The following is a 16,185-nucleotide window of genomic DNA, read 5'->3' as shown; positions in this document are numbered from 1 at the left end:
ATTTCACACAGGTATCCTAATATAGTTGTCTTTGATTTCACTCCACTTTAGATGAGAACAAGTTACCCATTGCGGGAGGAAGCAATGGAATCTTTGTCCCAAGTCTAAAATCCCGAACCCTGGGCTCAGACATCAACTACAACTTGAACAATAAAGATCAAAATTGGGAGTTTGAACAGGATACAGCTTCTGAAGGATGTCAAGGACATCATAGAGCACCAAATGCCTCTTCCATATCTCTGGCTTCATCATCATCTTTGCAGAAGATTCTTCCAGAACAGTTGAAAGTTTTCAAAGGTGATGACTGCAGCGGCTGCCAGCCCACATCTCCTAAAAACCGCCGGATGTTGTATTCTGGATCTGCCAATAATGGATCATCTAGACCATCTTTTCCAGGCAGCCTGTTTCCACTGGAGTCCTCGCCACGGCACCAACGGAAGGCCCTCAATATTTCCGAGCCGTTCGCCGTGTCTGTTCCTCTGCGCGTGTCTGCCGTTATTAACTCTAACAGCACCCCCTGCAGGGCACCAGGGAAAGAACGGGACAGGGGTTTAGGGGGAATCTTCAAGCCCACAAGAGAGGCTGGACCTCTGGAACCCCATCGCTGCGACAGTTTCAGCAGTGCTGGAATCAGGATTCCCATCAGTAGCAGCAGTGGGAACATTGGGTTCACAGACTGGGAGATTGGACTGGGGGGTGCTAGGTACAGAGACCACCCACTCGGTGACAGCATCAGAGGCAGTATCTATAGATACAGTAGCTCTTTGCCTGTGGAAAATGAGGAGACTCAGACTGGGGAACGAGATATTACTGATGCAATCACTCTCGGGACAACAGAGAGTATGACCATTGTAGAGTGTGCGTGAGCATGATTGTCAATACACATTACATGTGTGAACAATAAAGTATATTTTAGTTATGTTATTATTACTATATTTCTGTATTTAGAAGTAACTAAATTAGATAACTTAGAGATAAATTAATTAGATGAATTCTTATCAAAATATTTTCTTTTACAATTTGATTACAGTAATTAATTTAACTGAATTATTAAACAATAATTTCTAAGGTGAAATGTGTTAATTTTTTTATTATGTTAAAATGTTTATTCTTATCCCCAAACCCCAGTGTAATGTTTGGCACTTTAACGATATTAAAATATTGCTCTGTCTTTTTGAGAATCCTGACCGTGCGTTTCCGGCACAATTTACCACTTAACCACCATAGATTGATGCGTCATTAGAGAAATTAACTAACCAGCCACAACTGTGTCCCAAAACCGTTGTAACTCGTAGTAACACATTTGTCATTCAAAACACGCTAGTTTAGCAATACAGAGTTGTCATTAATTATAATACGCTGGGTCGGCATAAGGAAAATGGCATTTGAATTTACCTCACATATTAAAATGCCACTGTCTGCAAAAACCCTGGAATAAGCTATTTTCTTAAATGCATGTAAATAAGGTCAAAGATCTTGACATAATTAAAAATATAGAATGAAAGAAATGGAATGAAAGATATAGAAGCCTCAGCCAAGGCAATGACGTCAACACCACAAACAAGAAACAATGCTTCTAATCACAGGTGGGGAGCTGTAGTACTAACCACACAACTTTGCAATGCTGTTTGTGAATGTTCATTGGAACTACAGGAAACACCTAATCATTCTAGTTTGTTGGTTACGCTGGCACTTGCGACCATAGTTGACTAGCGATGCTTTTGTGAAACATATGCCCAACACAATAGCACTGGCTGAACCAAAGGCAATAGTTTAAGGTGAGACTGTCTGTTTGGGACTGACAGTTATGGGGAGTGTTCAGGAAACACACTATTTTTGCAATTACCATTGGTAACTATAGTGACAAAGAAATTACACACAAAATTGTAACTAATTAAATCATACTGTGTTAGGGTGTTTTTTATTATTATTATCCTGATTGTGGCATTGATTTCTCTGTACTTTCTTAGGCAAGGATGCAGAAGTGAGAGAGCTGATTGCCAGAGGGGAGAATTCTGAGTCTCAGGTGCCATCTGAGACAAAAGCAATAATTGATTACAAAGGAAAGTCTCAGTCTTCTGGGGAAGAACTGGAAACTAAATCAACACAAGATATTACAAAATTGGACAAGCTGGTATGATTTTGAACAAATAAAACATATGGACCATCTTTCAATTGTCCCTTGCACTTTTATTGAGAATTAAGTTTACTGTAAGTTCAACTGCAATTTGCCCAAGACTCACTATACAAAACACATCGCTAGGATGTTGTGGATGGTTGCCAAGGCGTTGCTATGTGTTTGCTAATGAGTTCTGATTGGTTTTTAGCATGTTGCTGTGCAGTTTCTATGGTGTTTTATGTTGTAGCTAGAGCATTGTTAGGTGGTTGCTAGGGTGTTCTGGGGATGCTGCAAAAGAGCCCATCCCTATTGTAAAGGCCAAAGTATACTACGGGTGTCCGCGTTGCGGATCGCTCCTTGCAAAGTATGTGTGACGTAAATTGCAGACATCAATGGCAGTTGTAGTGCGCATGTGTCGAATGCATTCCTATTTTTTCATGGTCAGAAAAGTATACTTAGAAAGGCATTGCGGTCGGCTGGGCGCGATCCGTTCCAGAATGTGGAAATATTAAGTATGCCCGGGCCTTAAGTCTGTTATATTCTGGTCCCTAAATATGGCTTGGGCCTTCAGTATTAGTATTTTGTTTTTAAAACCTAAGTGTGAGCAGTAGCAATATTGATGCTTGCCTTAGCAATCATTTACAAGACTGCAGGACTAGTTGTATTTTAAATGTGCCTATGAAGAAAAGTTAGTGGTAATAAACTAAACTGGTACATTTTCTGATTGGAAGAGTGAGTTGTGCTTGTAGTGGCAAAGTTCATACCAAAATGTTCCACCAAGGGCCTCAGTATACTACCCCAAGTCAAAAGAGCTAACCCCTATGTCTCTACGATTTTCTTGTGGTGGTGAAAAATGGCTGGGGAATGCTGCTATAGAGTTGCTATGGTGTTTTTAGTTTTTAAATATGATCACTTTCCCAAGTCAATGGGATATTGCTAAAGCAAGCACCATTAATTATTCTGTTCTACTCAGTTCTACCCAACCTTATTGATCTATTCTACTAAGCTGCGGCACAATCTGCTTATAGAAATATAATTGTTGGAAAGCATGGCTTGATCAGCCCTCACTTGTTTTTTTCTTTTTTGTGTTTGCAGGACACTGTGGTATCATCATCTGGCACACATCAGAATATCAGTACTCAGTTAATATCAGTTAATGTCACTGAGACTAAAACAAACATGCTAGATGAACAAGTGAAGCCCAGCTTCACCAATATTACTGGAAATGAGCACACTCTCAAGCCAAGTGCTCAAGCAAGGAGAAGTAGTTTACCCTCAAGCACTATATCATCAAAGGGACTCATTCTGGACCTTACCAAAGACTTCACGCTTGTTCAGTCTGGTGCTACTATGTTTAATTCTATTGTGAAGCCTTTCCCTGAAAGGCTGTTGTCATGTGATGGTGGCTGGAATTACATGGATATTGACAGGAATGACCAAAAGAGCAATGAGTCACACAACGCAATACCAAACAATCTACAACTTTCCCCATTTTTCCAACTGAAAGAAACAGATATTCTCCAAGATGCAGACCCATGGCCTTCCAGTGAAGAAGAGCTAAGACCAGATTGTACGAACAAAGACAACACTTCCAAAAGTGTCTTGACATCTAATTCAAGCAGTGATGTAAAATCAGATGTTCACACTGCTCTTCTCTCAGACATAAACAAACCACTGGTAATGAAGGATATTTCGGAAAAGAAAAATGAGGCAGTTCAGCATGAAACTAGGAAACTTGACTTAACAGGAGGAATCAAGAGAAGCTTGGAAAGACTCTCAGCATGTCTGAATGAACAACATCTCACTTTGGAAATTTTGTATCAAGATGATGCAGACAGATGGGGAAGTAATTTGGGTAGGTTGGATCAGGTTGAACCATGGGAGGACTTGTGTACTGCCAAGCAATGGGTGACCAGCCCTCTGCACTCACCAAAATCTGAGGATCTCTTATCCACGCTGGGAGAGAATACACCATGTCAAGAAATTCAGAGCAAAATTATTAGTAAACCAAAAGTGGATCACCTGTCTAATAGCAAGGTGGCTGAAGCTAAAGAACCAGCTGTGGGCAATGACCTTACATCATCTCAAACAGATGTTGCTGTGACAGCTGCCTGTGAACTTGATAAATCTGACCTCCGAACAGACAACAAAAATAAAGACAAAGATGTACCTTGTTTTGCACAGATAACAAAGCTTTTTGACAGTAGTAACCTCAAATGGACTGAAGACAAAGATCACAGCCAACTAAAGATTCCACAGGTCAAGGTATTCAAGACATCCATTGATCCAAATGAGACCACTGCACTGCAAAACATGGGCAAAGCAAAACCGAAACGCTCTTGTTCCACTCAGAAATATAATCGCCAGACGTCACATGAGTCCTGCATTGTGGCAAGAAGTAATGAAAGCATTATACCCAAACACAGGCCATGCTCCCTAAACCTTGATTTAGGACACATCGGTGTCAGAGATATATCTAATAGTCAATATCTGAAAAGTACACAACAATTAATTGCACAGGAAGGGGGAACACCTGAAGTCAAGAATGGTGGTTCATCTCTAGAGTTGGAGCAGTTCCTGAGTGGTTCTCAGGTACCTTTGCGACGCAACTCTGCGCCAGTAAGTGTGTCTTCAGTTCGTACTGCATTCATGATCAAAACCTGCCAAGCTAAAGCTGTGCCTGTTATTCCACCCAAAATCCAGTACAGCCACATACCTCATCCTTTACCCGAGGGGAGAACTGATCAATTCAAAAAAGGTACATCGGAAAAGACACCTGCCAAAAACAAGTTGGGAAAAGCAGGTTCTGCACCTCTCCTTCAGAAAGTCCGAGATCCAAAAGAGGAGCAGGAAATTTATGAACCGCAAAGAGGGGTTCAAAGACAAACATTCAAGGACAATGAAAGTGAGACCTGCAAACCAACATCAATCCCGAATCGTCCAGTATTGAGACGGAAGCGATCTGCAAATGGGGACACATTTATGGACCGTCCTAGACCTGAACGGTCGACCCTGCTTCAAAGGTCATCCTTCAGAAACCGTCCAAGGCCTCAAAGCCTCATCCTGTTTAGCCCCCCATTTCCAATCATGGACTATCCTCCAGTAGGGGATGATGGTAAACTAGTCCTATCTCCTATTAAAGCTGAATCATCACCGTTTGATGTCTATGCAAATGAACTTGCTGAAAATCTCAAATCTCCTGAGGGGGTGACTATGCGTAATAAAATGACTTTGCCGAAGAGTGGCCAGAGGCTTGAGACCTCAACGAGTTGCTTCTACCAGCCACAGCGGAGGTCAATGATATTTGACAACAGAAGTAACAGGCAAAATGAGTGACCTTTTAAAATGACTGACTTTTGTCCATCATTTGATGTCTAGTGATTCTTTGGGTTATCAAATGTAACCTAGTATCATTATTACAATATTCTCAACAGAACACACAATGATGCTTGGAAATCAAGGTGCCATTAATCCTGATAATGCAGAATTGTAATTATTATGCTTTGTGTAAAATATTGCTGCTAAGGATTTATATAAAAAATACACTGGCAGCCAAATGTTTGGAATAATGTACAGATTTTGCTTGTATGTATAGAAATTGGTACTTTAATCCTCCAAAGTGGCATTCAACTGATCACAATGTATAGTCAGAACATTAATTATGTGAAAAATTATTTGAACAATTTGAAAAATATGTTCATAACTTCTTAAACTACTTCAAAGTGTTCTTATAAACAAATCTTCCATGTGCAGCAATGACAGCTTTGTAGATCCTTGGCATTCTAGCTATCAGTTTGTCCAGATACTCAGGTGACATTTCAACTCACACTTCTTGTTACACTTGCCATAGATGTGGCTGTCTTGTCAGGCACTTCTCATGCACCTTACAGTCTTGATGATCCCACAAAAACTCAATGGGGTTAAGATCCATAACACTCTTTTCCAATGATCTGTTGTCCAATGTCTGTTTTTCTTTGCACACACTAACCTTTTTTTTTTGTTTCAAAGGTGGCTTTTTCTTTGTAATTCTTCCCATAAGGCCAGCACTCCTAAGTGTTCTCTTTACTATTGTACATGAAACTGGTGTTGAGCGGGTAGAATTCAATGAAGCTGTCAGCTGAGGACATGTGAGGCATCTATTTCTCAAACTTGAGGCTCTGATGTACTTATCGTCTTGTTTAGTTGTATCTGGGCCTTCCACGTCTCTTTCTGTCCTTGTTAGAGCCAGTTGTCCTTTGTCTGTGAAGACTGTAGTCTACACCTTTGTATGAAATCCTCAGTTTTTTGGCAATTTCAAGCATTGTTCAAAACAATGATTGACTGATGACTTTCCCGAGAAAGCTTTTTTTTTGTGCTATTTTTGACCTTATATTGATCATAAGACATGCATACTGTGGCAACTCAAACACATATTCAAAGACAATGTTAACAAACCAAATAGCGTTCAGCTGTGTTTGATATAATGGCAATTGATTTTCTAGTACAAAATTAGCATGATTACTCAAGGATAAGGTATTGGAGTGATGGCTGCTGGAAATGGGGCCTGTCTAGATTTGATCAAAAATGACTTATTTCAAATCGTGATGGTGCAGTTTTTTACATCAGTAATGTCCTGACTATACTTTTTGATCAGATGATTGCTACTTTGGTGAATTAAATGATCAATTTCCTTACGAAACAGCAAAATCTGTACATTATTCCAAACATTTGGCCGCCAGTGTAGTTTCCTATCTTAATTTGTAAAAAACAATCCTGCCCTTAGGAGAACCCTCGGTGCATATTAGTATGTACAGTTTGTACTTGCATATCTCAATTTAACTGACCCACTTCCTACCCATGTGGGTCAATTTAATTGACCCATTCCCTACCCATGTCTGTTGCTACTTTACCTTGCTTGGAACATATTATGTTTACAATCAGAGACATGCACACTGTCAGAAAAAAGGGCATTACCATCAAAGGTAAAGTCATTGTATGATTTTCATGTCATTCAAAATGTATTTGTACATGATCTGTCCCTAAAGGATACATACAGTATTAGTACCTCAAGGAGTAAAAAGATACAGTGGGTGATCCTTTGGGTATACTACACCAGTGGCATGCTGTTGTACCCCTAAAGGTCAAATTTTTGCAATTTGTCTTTTCTGACAGTATATAGAGTAAAATATCATCAAATTAGGTGTCAAGCAAGCAAGCCAATGGGAAAGGAAAACTACAGTATTACAATTGTATTGTACAAAAGCCAACAATCAAACACTTATTTATTCAATATTGTCTTGTATTGTCATTTCATTTTGTATACTCCATTTCCAGTATTGTATGTATAAAGAAATGTATTCAAACCCCTAAAGAGTAAAACTCAATTTGTACAAATATTTAGGGTAAATAGTTTAAAGATCAAAGTTCTTAAATATTTCAAACATTATTTCTTTCTCTGTTCTTCTTTTTAGTAGATACTCATGAATTTTCACATCTCCTGGTTACTTGGTTAGCAGAGATATATGAAAAAATAGGATGGGATGGATTTTGAAACTAGGCAGTGACTAAGGTAAAAGATCATGCAAGTTGTCAGTAATTGTAACCAAAGAACACTAACCTTATAATCTGCTCTTTTTTTATTATTATTATTAAAATGGATTTATTGTATGTATTCCTTCAAAACAAAATAATAAAAACTGCTTCATATGTTTTGTGTACTCTTTGACATACAGGTTAACACTGATTTTAAACTAATTTATTGGAAAGGTTATTTAATGACACCATACAATGTTTTATTATTGTGCCTTACATTTCTATTTGCATATTGTTCTGTGCCATTAGGTCTACAATATATACATTAGTATTTAAACATGTGGTACTATTTAAATATAGAATAACTAAGAAGACACAGTGCGATGTCAAACAGACAATGTACTACTATTTAATAAAGTCAAAATGTCATGACAGCTTTGATGGCAGAATGTCAGAACTAATTATATATGAAATAATAATCAAATGTTATCATTGCAATGTCGTAATAAATTAGAGATGTAATTTAAGTGCCGTAAACTGAGACAGAACGTACAGTACGTGAAGGAAAAAATCTTGTCATGACATTGCCAATGCATCTGCCGAAACACTAGTGAAATGAACCCTTGACAATTCTTTTGTAGCAGTGTTTTTAGACTTATTTTAAAATGGAGTGAAAGCATTTGCTAAGCCAGTCTTGAAACACCAGATGTTGCTCCAGAGGGAAGGTAGATAACTACAGAAATACACTGTAAGAAGAGCCGACTATAAACAAAGACTTCCTTTACTTCTGCAGCCAAAATTCAAGATGGACATTTGAGCTGAGCAAAGGCCAGCTACTTTTGTGCAAGTGGAAATGTCCAGCAAGCAATTTTCTTGAAAAGACTTGCAAAATGTATAGGCTAGAAGTTCCTCCATAAAATCTGAGAATTGCAAGTGAAAATGCATTAAAAAGAATCAATTCTTTGACTCTTTATTAAGTCTACGTTACAATTTCACTGAAAATGTATGCAAATATCTAAAATTGCAGCAAGACAAAAGAAAGTTTAACTTTGTCAAGAAAAGAAATTCTGAAGACAGTTGCTTGGAAACAACAAGAATTCACTGAGTCACTGAAGTACCTGCAACCAATACAGCTCAATTAAGAAAATAATTGAGAGTACAAACTTGAATTCAGTTTCTTGCATAGCCATTGTTACTTTCATTATGATTCCACAAATGTATTACTTGGATCATCTCGGACTTTGATCTTCATTTGTACCTGCAAAAGTTTTTTAGTAAATAGTGATTAGTGATTGTTCACACACAACTAAAAAATGTAATTTCTTAATATTATAGGGTAGACTGAGGCTAGTTTACACACAGGAAATTGGAAGGGCTATATCTCAGTAACTATTAAGGTTTGTGTCAAAAAAGTTCAAAATTATCTGTTTTAAATTCCAGTATTATCATATGTATTGATATAGCTGTCGGGCAAACAAGTGAACGCAATACAACCACACTGACAAACTTTCAAGTAAGATTCAACTATATATATATATATATATATATATATATATATATATATATATATATATATATATATACACACAGCTCTGGAAAAAATTAAGAGACCACTCCAAAATTATCAGTTTCTCTGGATTTACTATTTATAGATAAGTGTTTGAGTAAAATGAACATTTTTTATTTATTCTATAAAGAACTGACAAAATTTCTTCCGAATTCCAAATTCAAATATTGTCATTTGGAGCATTTATTTACAGAAAATGGCATCTGGTCACAATCACAATAAGATGCAGTGATTTCAGACCTTGAAGAATGGAAAGAAAACACATTCATATTCATTTTTAAACAGTGGATGTAAGACACTGTGGCTTGAAGGCCTCTCCGGTTCTCCATCTAACCATTAGACGATCAGGTGGAGGATCGGTGATGATCTGGGGGTGCTTCATCAAGGCTGGAATCGGGCAGATTCATCTTTGTGAAGGATGCATGAATCAAGCACTTACAAGGTTACCCTAGAAGAAAACTTGCTTCCTTCTGCTCTGACAATGTTCTCCAACTCTGAGGATTGTTTTTTCCAGCAGGACAATGCTCCATGCCACACAGTCATGTCAATCACAGTGTGGATGGAGGACCACCCGATCAAGACCCTATCTTGGCCAGCCCAATATCCAAACCTGAACCCCATTGAAAACCACTGGAATGTGATCAAGTGGAAGATGGATGGCCAAAAGCCATCAAACAAAGCCGAGCTGCTTGTTTTTTTAGCACAAGGAGTGGCATAAAGTCACCCAACAGCAATGTGAAAGACTGGTAGAGAGCATACCAAGATGTATGAAAGCTGCGATTTTAAATCAGGGTTATTTCCAACAAATGTTGATTTCTGAACTCTTCCTAATTTACAACATTAATATGGTGTTGTTTAAATGAACATGAATGTGTTTTCTATGCATTATTCAAGGTCTGAAATCAATGCATCTTTTTTGTTACTTTGACTAGTTGTCATTTTCTGCAAATAAATGCTCTAATTGACAATATTTGTAATTGGAATTTTGGAGAAATGTTGTCAGTTTTTTATAGAATAAAACAAAACAAAAAATGTACACAAACACATATCTATAATTAGAAAATCCAGAGAAAATTATAATTTTGCAGTGGTCTATATATATATATATAATTTGTTTTTTTATAGAATAAAACAAAAAAAATATTTTACACAAACATACATATCTATAATTAGAAAATCCAGAAAAAATGATAATTTTGCAGTGGTCTATATATATATATATATATATATATATATATATATATATATTTTTTTTTTTTTTTTTTACATACATTTGACCTAAATATATTTTCATGAGTCATGAAAACATTTTCTTGAAAATTGTAACAATTCGGTTAACACATATTTGGATATACTGTAGACAGACAGTCTTCTAGTTTCTGCTTGTCTGAAACAAATATATATATAAGAAAATACAAAAAGATCAATCATTTAATAAAAAATTAAAATACCTGTTCTAACATGAACTGAAGTGGATCATCTGGCCTATCATAAACCAGCTTCTCCGTGATGTCCTAAAAGAGGACAAAGGAGACTGTGAAAGAAAAATACAATGAACAACCATTCTTGTCCTTAAAAGCCAAAATGTGTCTTCTGTATTTCGTTTAATGAAATAAACTAAAGTAATGCAGACAATGTATTTTAATACAAACAAGTTTTTGTTTACTTTGCTGTTATTTTGCAACTGTGTTCTAAATTGTCCTTCGCCATTTTGTGCTGAACTATCCATCACTGTCTACCATTTTCATCGTGCGAAAATATCTCAGCAGTAGCTGCAGCTTTGTTCTGTCTTACCTGAAAAATCTGAAGAATATTATGAGACTCCATATACTTCACGGAGCGTTCATAGGGATCCGTGAACACTGGACTAGGGCGAATAGTCTCCGCACTTTCGGTGATAAGCACTTTTTCTGCTAGACCGGACTCTGCCATCTCATAAACTTTATGTTGTAGAACTAATAACAACATATTCAACGTTTAAGTCACGAAGTGCACTTCCGCTTTGCATCATTACTAAAATATTCAACATTCACTTAATGTCAGACTGGTTAATAAAGCATATCATGTACATTACCTTAGTTCAAAATGAAAATGAAGCTTATTTAGTCCTTTTATACGTTAATTCGGAAATGGGACCACGTATCTCTAATATATCTAGGGCAGGACTGTTTCATCGCTTGAAATGTCATCAAGTAACCCCTAGCAACTGTCTACAAAAGACTGGATGATGTCATTGGGCGAACAGACAACAGTTGCCTGGGACAGCGCCTTTTATTAAGAATCGTGAGGGGTCTGCAAGACACGGTTTGTTTAAAATGCGGGGGGCGTACTATCAGCTCCGTACTAAGTTTTTACATAAGAAGACCCTTAGCCAACGTTTACAATACGACTGACAAAGGGAAAAAAGGGGCGAAGCCTCCGTTTCTAGGTTGCGAGTCGTCCTCAACTGACACCTCGGCCTACAATGGGTGCATGTTATGTAGGGCAGACGGTGCGCGTGTCCCCCGGTGAACCACGGAGTAAAAACGTTGCTGTTCATACATATATCCGGCAGGGGGACTCATTATCAAGGAAAGCTAATTCTAAGTGGCATGATATAATGGAGGAGAGGGATTGTTGCATGTGACGAAATATTTACGTGGGGAAAGGCCGAAAACCCTTATGGCCGTAGACATTATGGCAACATAAAAAATACGCAAAAATTGGCTTATTGTTGGTATAAACGTCTCTTTGGCCGCAAGAAACCGTTACCGGCATGTCGCTTTTACTCCAATCATCCAATATCACTATATCCAGACATAAAATATTCATGATATGCTTTTATTATTGATCTCCGCCACCATAATACTGAGGCACGATCAAAGATTTAAGATTTTAGTGATGATCTCATTAACTACGTATTAAAATGATTTTTATCTGTAGCTAAAAATGCATTTACGTTTATATGTCAAACCCGGTGCGTGAACTAAATAAAAAATCACTAAGGCTTGAAGGCTGATTATTTCTTGTCTAGAGTCGACGGCGCGCGCACACACACCTGTCATTGTCTAGACGGGAGGGAGTTGGGGGGGGGGGGCGCCCACTCGGGGTAGAGAGGGACTCGTGAACCACTATTGCATTATTTTGTGTCAGTCAAATGACTCTGTGAACGTATTGGTGAACAAAAAATTTCGGTGTCACTTTTCACGATCTGATTGGCCAGCTATAGCGTCAGCGCTCTCCTTACGTTTTCTAGAGGTCAGCTAGGGACGTTAAAAAATAAATAAATGGGAAAATATAAATGCGTAGAAAGTAAAAGGCACGGCGGGCAATCTAGCTTGTTGGTCCGTAAGCTGACGGGCAGCGGCCTCATCCAATGTGGGGCAAGATATACATTTGAGAAATATATTGACGTCGTCCTGAACCAATCTAAAGTAGGCTATCTATTAATGATCAACATGCAGGATTCTCGGATGTCTGCCCTTTTGATCGAGGATGGGACGATGGACTTCAGGGAGTTTGATTCGCGTAACACTATATAACATTAATTGTGTGCTAGTTTACGTATGTTCTCCATGCTCGAGAGGCAAGGCGTAATAACAAAAACGCCTTCAAAGGGACCACAGCGAGCGAATCTAAATACTCAACGGAAACCTGCACGTGCGCTTCTACAGTGACCAGTAATTAAGAAACTGAGGATGAGGATGAACCATGCTGGTTCAAACACAACAACTGGGTTGAAGGTAAAATAGTTTCACTTTCAGAGCCGCAATGGAGCCAGTTTCAAGGTTCCTCGCCGCGCGGAAGGGAGGGCGTGCGGCTCAACGATTGGGGTAAAGTCATGTTGCACGATTTATATCACAACCTACGTACTTCAAGAAAGTCCATTCCGTTCCAATCGCCAGTAGAAAGGCGTGGCTGCCCAAAATCTTCGACGAATAGTGAAAAAATGGGAGGGCACGAGTGAGCTGCGTGATGTCCTCTCCGAAGGTAGGCTGCAGCGTGTGTTTATTGATGAGATGAAAGAAGATGGAAGTGAGAAATGAAACAAAGTAAGGGACAATATTAATAAACCCAGTCCTTACCGGGGGAAACAAGGGAAGCGCTGTTGCCACTGGAGAAGAAAGACCTTTAGAGCAGCAGGTAAGAAATAACGAGAGGGAAGGGAGAGGGAGGGTGCTTATACTATTTATGTTAGGCTATTTATAAGAAGTGTAATAGCAGTTATTCCCCTAATATGAGGCGAAGAAGAAGGGGGAAAAAAACGTCAACATATACCATTAGTTTAAACGTAGCCCTTTTTATCAATATTTCAGACATAAATTCCAAAGAGTAGGATATAGGAAACTTAATTCAATTGCATTTGGTTGTTTAGGGAACTGTCACATGGGATTATATGATTCGCTAGCTTTGAGGGATTTGAATCCTCTCAAATCATCCAACGTTTGTCCGGAGTTAAACAAAAAAGACGCGTGCTTGTCTGAAGTGACGTCTCAGGTAAAATTACCACATTATTCCTCGCTTTAGCGCTCATTTTCCAATAGTTTGAGTTGTCGGCTTGGGACGACTTTGGCTGTAGTTTTATTAATATGATTATTTAACTATTTAGCCTATATTTAATAATCTACGAAATGTTAACCGTACAACAACACTGAACCATGACACGACCAGCACAATTACGACTCAAGAGAGGCTATATGGACTTTCCTACAGTGCATACGACCAAAATATTTGATGGAGTAATATCGCTCTAATCGTGTGTTAACTGTCATGTATAGCAGATTAAAGGCCGTGAGCGGTTCATATAAAATGTCCTGTTCAATTTCAGGAACACATGAGATAGAAGCCATGTTTTCAAAATTTCACTCGCTTATCTGAACACAGTTATTTCCCGGGCTGTTGCTAATATTTTATTGCCCCCGGTAGATGTACGCTAGCCTTTGGTCTCAAGCTAACTGAGGCAAACATAATTGTTTCGAATGTTGTAGTTTTGCGTCTTTGTTGTTAGCAGCTCGGACAAATTCCGTCCGAAAGTAGGCTAGTGAGTTTTGTAGGGAGTGTATCTGGCGCTTTACCACGTCCGTTATTTGTCATCATTAAATTAGGATACGCAGCTTAAAGAAGTGGCCGAAATTGTAGTCGTCCTTCCAAGTGCGTTAAGAACCCGAAATGTAGTTTCAGTTACAAAAGATAAACGAAGCTTCTCTGCTCCGAATTCTAAGGCTTTTACTTTCTGAATGACCTCTTTTTGACTCCGTGTTGTGAAGTGCCAGCGTGTTGTCTAAAAACGCACGCATTTTTGGCACAAAAAGCAAACAAACGAAACACTCGGCCATTTTCAACAGCAGAAACTTCATCTGCCGAAACATTGAACAGCTCGTCTTAATTTCTTTGGAGGCAACGGGGCCTTCGAGCTGAGGTCCGATCTCAGCGCCGATTGCATTGTTATCTTTGTGTAGGATGAGACGGCGGGTATGAGAACCATGACATTGGCCAGAAGTGGAACAAACACCCCAGTCGCCTTTTCATCAATTTACCCTTTACCCTCTGCCTCCCGATGATGTATTATAAAATGCCCGTCTTATATAATCGGTTTATTTATAGCAAATGACACGCTAAGGTTGACATTTATGTGGGGAGACGCTATTGCGATTTTGGCTACTTTTATTATTGGATGGTTTTAAATGAAAGAATCGAGCTGGATAAAAAGGATACGACTTCACACTTTAATAGTTGAATTTGAATGATCAGCGTTTGAGATGGTTAGTTTGTTCATAGGCTACTTGGGTTTTTGGTTTGCTCACCTGCCAATCACAGAGCCGCGTTATTGACTGCACCTTTAAACGTATTGATAAAACACGAGAGTTTGAATTTTAACGGTCAAGCTTGATTCAGAAATAAAGTGCTGCCGTATATGGAATGAAAGTCAGTGTTTGATCAAATAACGCGATTTTAGTGTCCTGTACTTGTAAATCACATCCTTGGTCTTAACCCTGTGTGATACTACACTTCCCTAATATATTTGTTGCCATCTCGAGCATTCCGCAATGGAGAATAAACTCTGATTAAACACTTTTTTTGTGTGTCTTTAGCCCATTTCAATCTATGCTAAATAGGTTCACAATGAGAAGTTTAATCTCTCTTTTTACCACTTTATGATGCAGACACTTTTGAAGTGGTTAGCTGAGGGGAATGTCTTACTGTAAATCACTATTAAATATAAAAGCATTTTTCAGTCATTGTTTTTTGCCTCTTATAGTATTCCAAATATATATATTTGTGCCAAAATATAAATTATAAGCTATAAACTATAGCTATAATTTTTAGTAGATACCAGCCTCCTTTTCATGGAATGCATTGGTAAAATTCTTTGTGCGTTTGCAGGTAATATTGAGTCAACGAGTCTCTACTTTTGACAAATTAGGTTTTTGTTCTATTCAGATAGTAGTTGGAATGGGGAGGCAGGCCTTGGCTGAGTAGATTGTGTGTTGTCGGTTTTAGCGACTGGTATGTTGCTGTATTCTATACATGAACTGTAGGTTACTATGCTTATAATAAACTTTTATTTTTTTCTAATAATAGGACTATATATGTGATACAAATACTCATTCTGAAATTCTCAACAGACGCAGTAGCCTATAGATATTCCTACATACCCTGTTTCTTTAAGATTTATTTTTCACACGTTAATGCACCACATAGTTTTCTAAATGAGATTGTTTTGATTATTTCTGTAATGAGGCTAGTTGTATGTCAATTACTGTATATGACACTCACTTATGCACGTTTGACATCTGTATAGATACAGACATATGTAGCCTACATGGGAATTTTATGTGATAGGCCTATCATTCATCTTGGGTGGCTTTACAGTATGTTCCTTATTAAAATATTACGGTATTATTAATAATACAAATAAAAACACTCTTGAAATGTATTGTTTCTGTAGTAACTTTCACCAATGTACAGTTTCAATGTTTTAGGGTAATTTTTCAAGACAAGCCGTTTT

General features: G+C 38.0%; 3 protein-coding genes across 8 annotated transcripts in view; 2 read left to right on the top strand and 1 right to left on the bottom strand.

Annotated features, from left to right (window-relative positions):
• Window positions 1–7,798, top strand: part of arhgap31 (Rho GTPase activating protein 31) — a 60,462-nt gene extending 52,664 nt beyond the window's left edge. The window contains exons 10-12 of the mRNA XM_052096675.1: window positions 52–858; window positions 1,971–2,134; window positions 3,215–7,798. Of these exons, the coding sequence (XP_051952635.1) occupies window positions 52–858; window positions 1,971–2,134; window positions 3,215–5,455 (3,212 nt within the window). The 3' untranslated portion in view covers window positions 5,456–7,798. The remainder of the gene's footprint in view (window positions 1–51; window positions 859–1,970; window positions 2,135–3,214) is intronic.
• tex55 (testis expressed 55) lies at window positions 657–11,452 on the bottom strand. 4 transcript variants are annotated; one of them, XR_007967997.1, is made up of 4 exons: window positions 11,272–11,452; window positions 10,992–11,152; window positions 10,649–10,731; window positions 657–768 (listed from the first exon to the last, which is right to left on the bottom strand). XR_007967997.1 is itself a non-coding variant. In XM_052096718.1 (4 exons), exons 2-4 carry the CDS (start codon window positions 11,127–11,129, stop codon window positions 733–735), a joined length of 237 nt encoding a protein of 78 aa, XP_051952678.1. In that variant the 5' UTR covers window positions 11,130–11,152; window positions 11,272–11,452; the 3' UTR covers window positions 657–732. The 4 variants fall into 4 exon arrangements, 2 of the variants coding, with proteins under 2 accessions (XP_051952678.1, XP_051952670.1); XM_052096718.1 differs by having other exon boundaries at window positions 10,649–10,711; XR_007967996.1 differs by lacking the exon at window positions 657–768 and adding an exon at window positions 7,951–8,888.
• A 1,638-nt stretch (window positions 11,453–13,090) lies between these two features.
• Window positions 13,091–16,185, top strand: part of zbtb20 (zinc finger and BTB domain containing 20) — a 114,775-nt gene continuing 111,680 nt past the window's right edge. For all 3 annotated transcript variants that reach the window (XR_007969001.1, XM_052109733.1, XM_052109718.1), the window contains exon 1: window positions 13,091–13,319. The gene's annotated coding sequence lies outside the window, so the exon portion shown is untranslated. The remainder of the gene's footprint in view (window positions 13,320–16,185) is intronic.

The sequence above is a fragment of the Xyrauchen texanus genome, chromosome 3 (genome assembly GCF_025860055.1).
Source record: "Xyrauchen texanus isolate HMW12.3.18 chromosome 3, RBS_HiC_50CHRs, whole genome shotgun sequence".
Taxonomy (NCBI): Eukaryota; Metazoa; Chordata; class Actinopteri; order Cypriniformes; family Catostomidae; genus Xyrauchen; species Xyrauchen texanus.
Note: the sequence above shows the minus strand (reverse complement) of the source record. Positions and strands in the feature narration are given on the sequence as shown.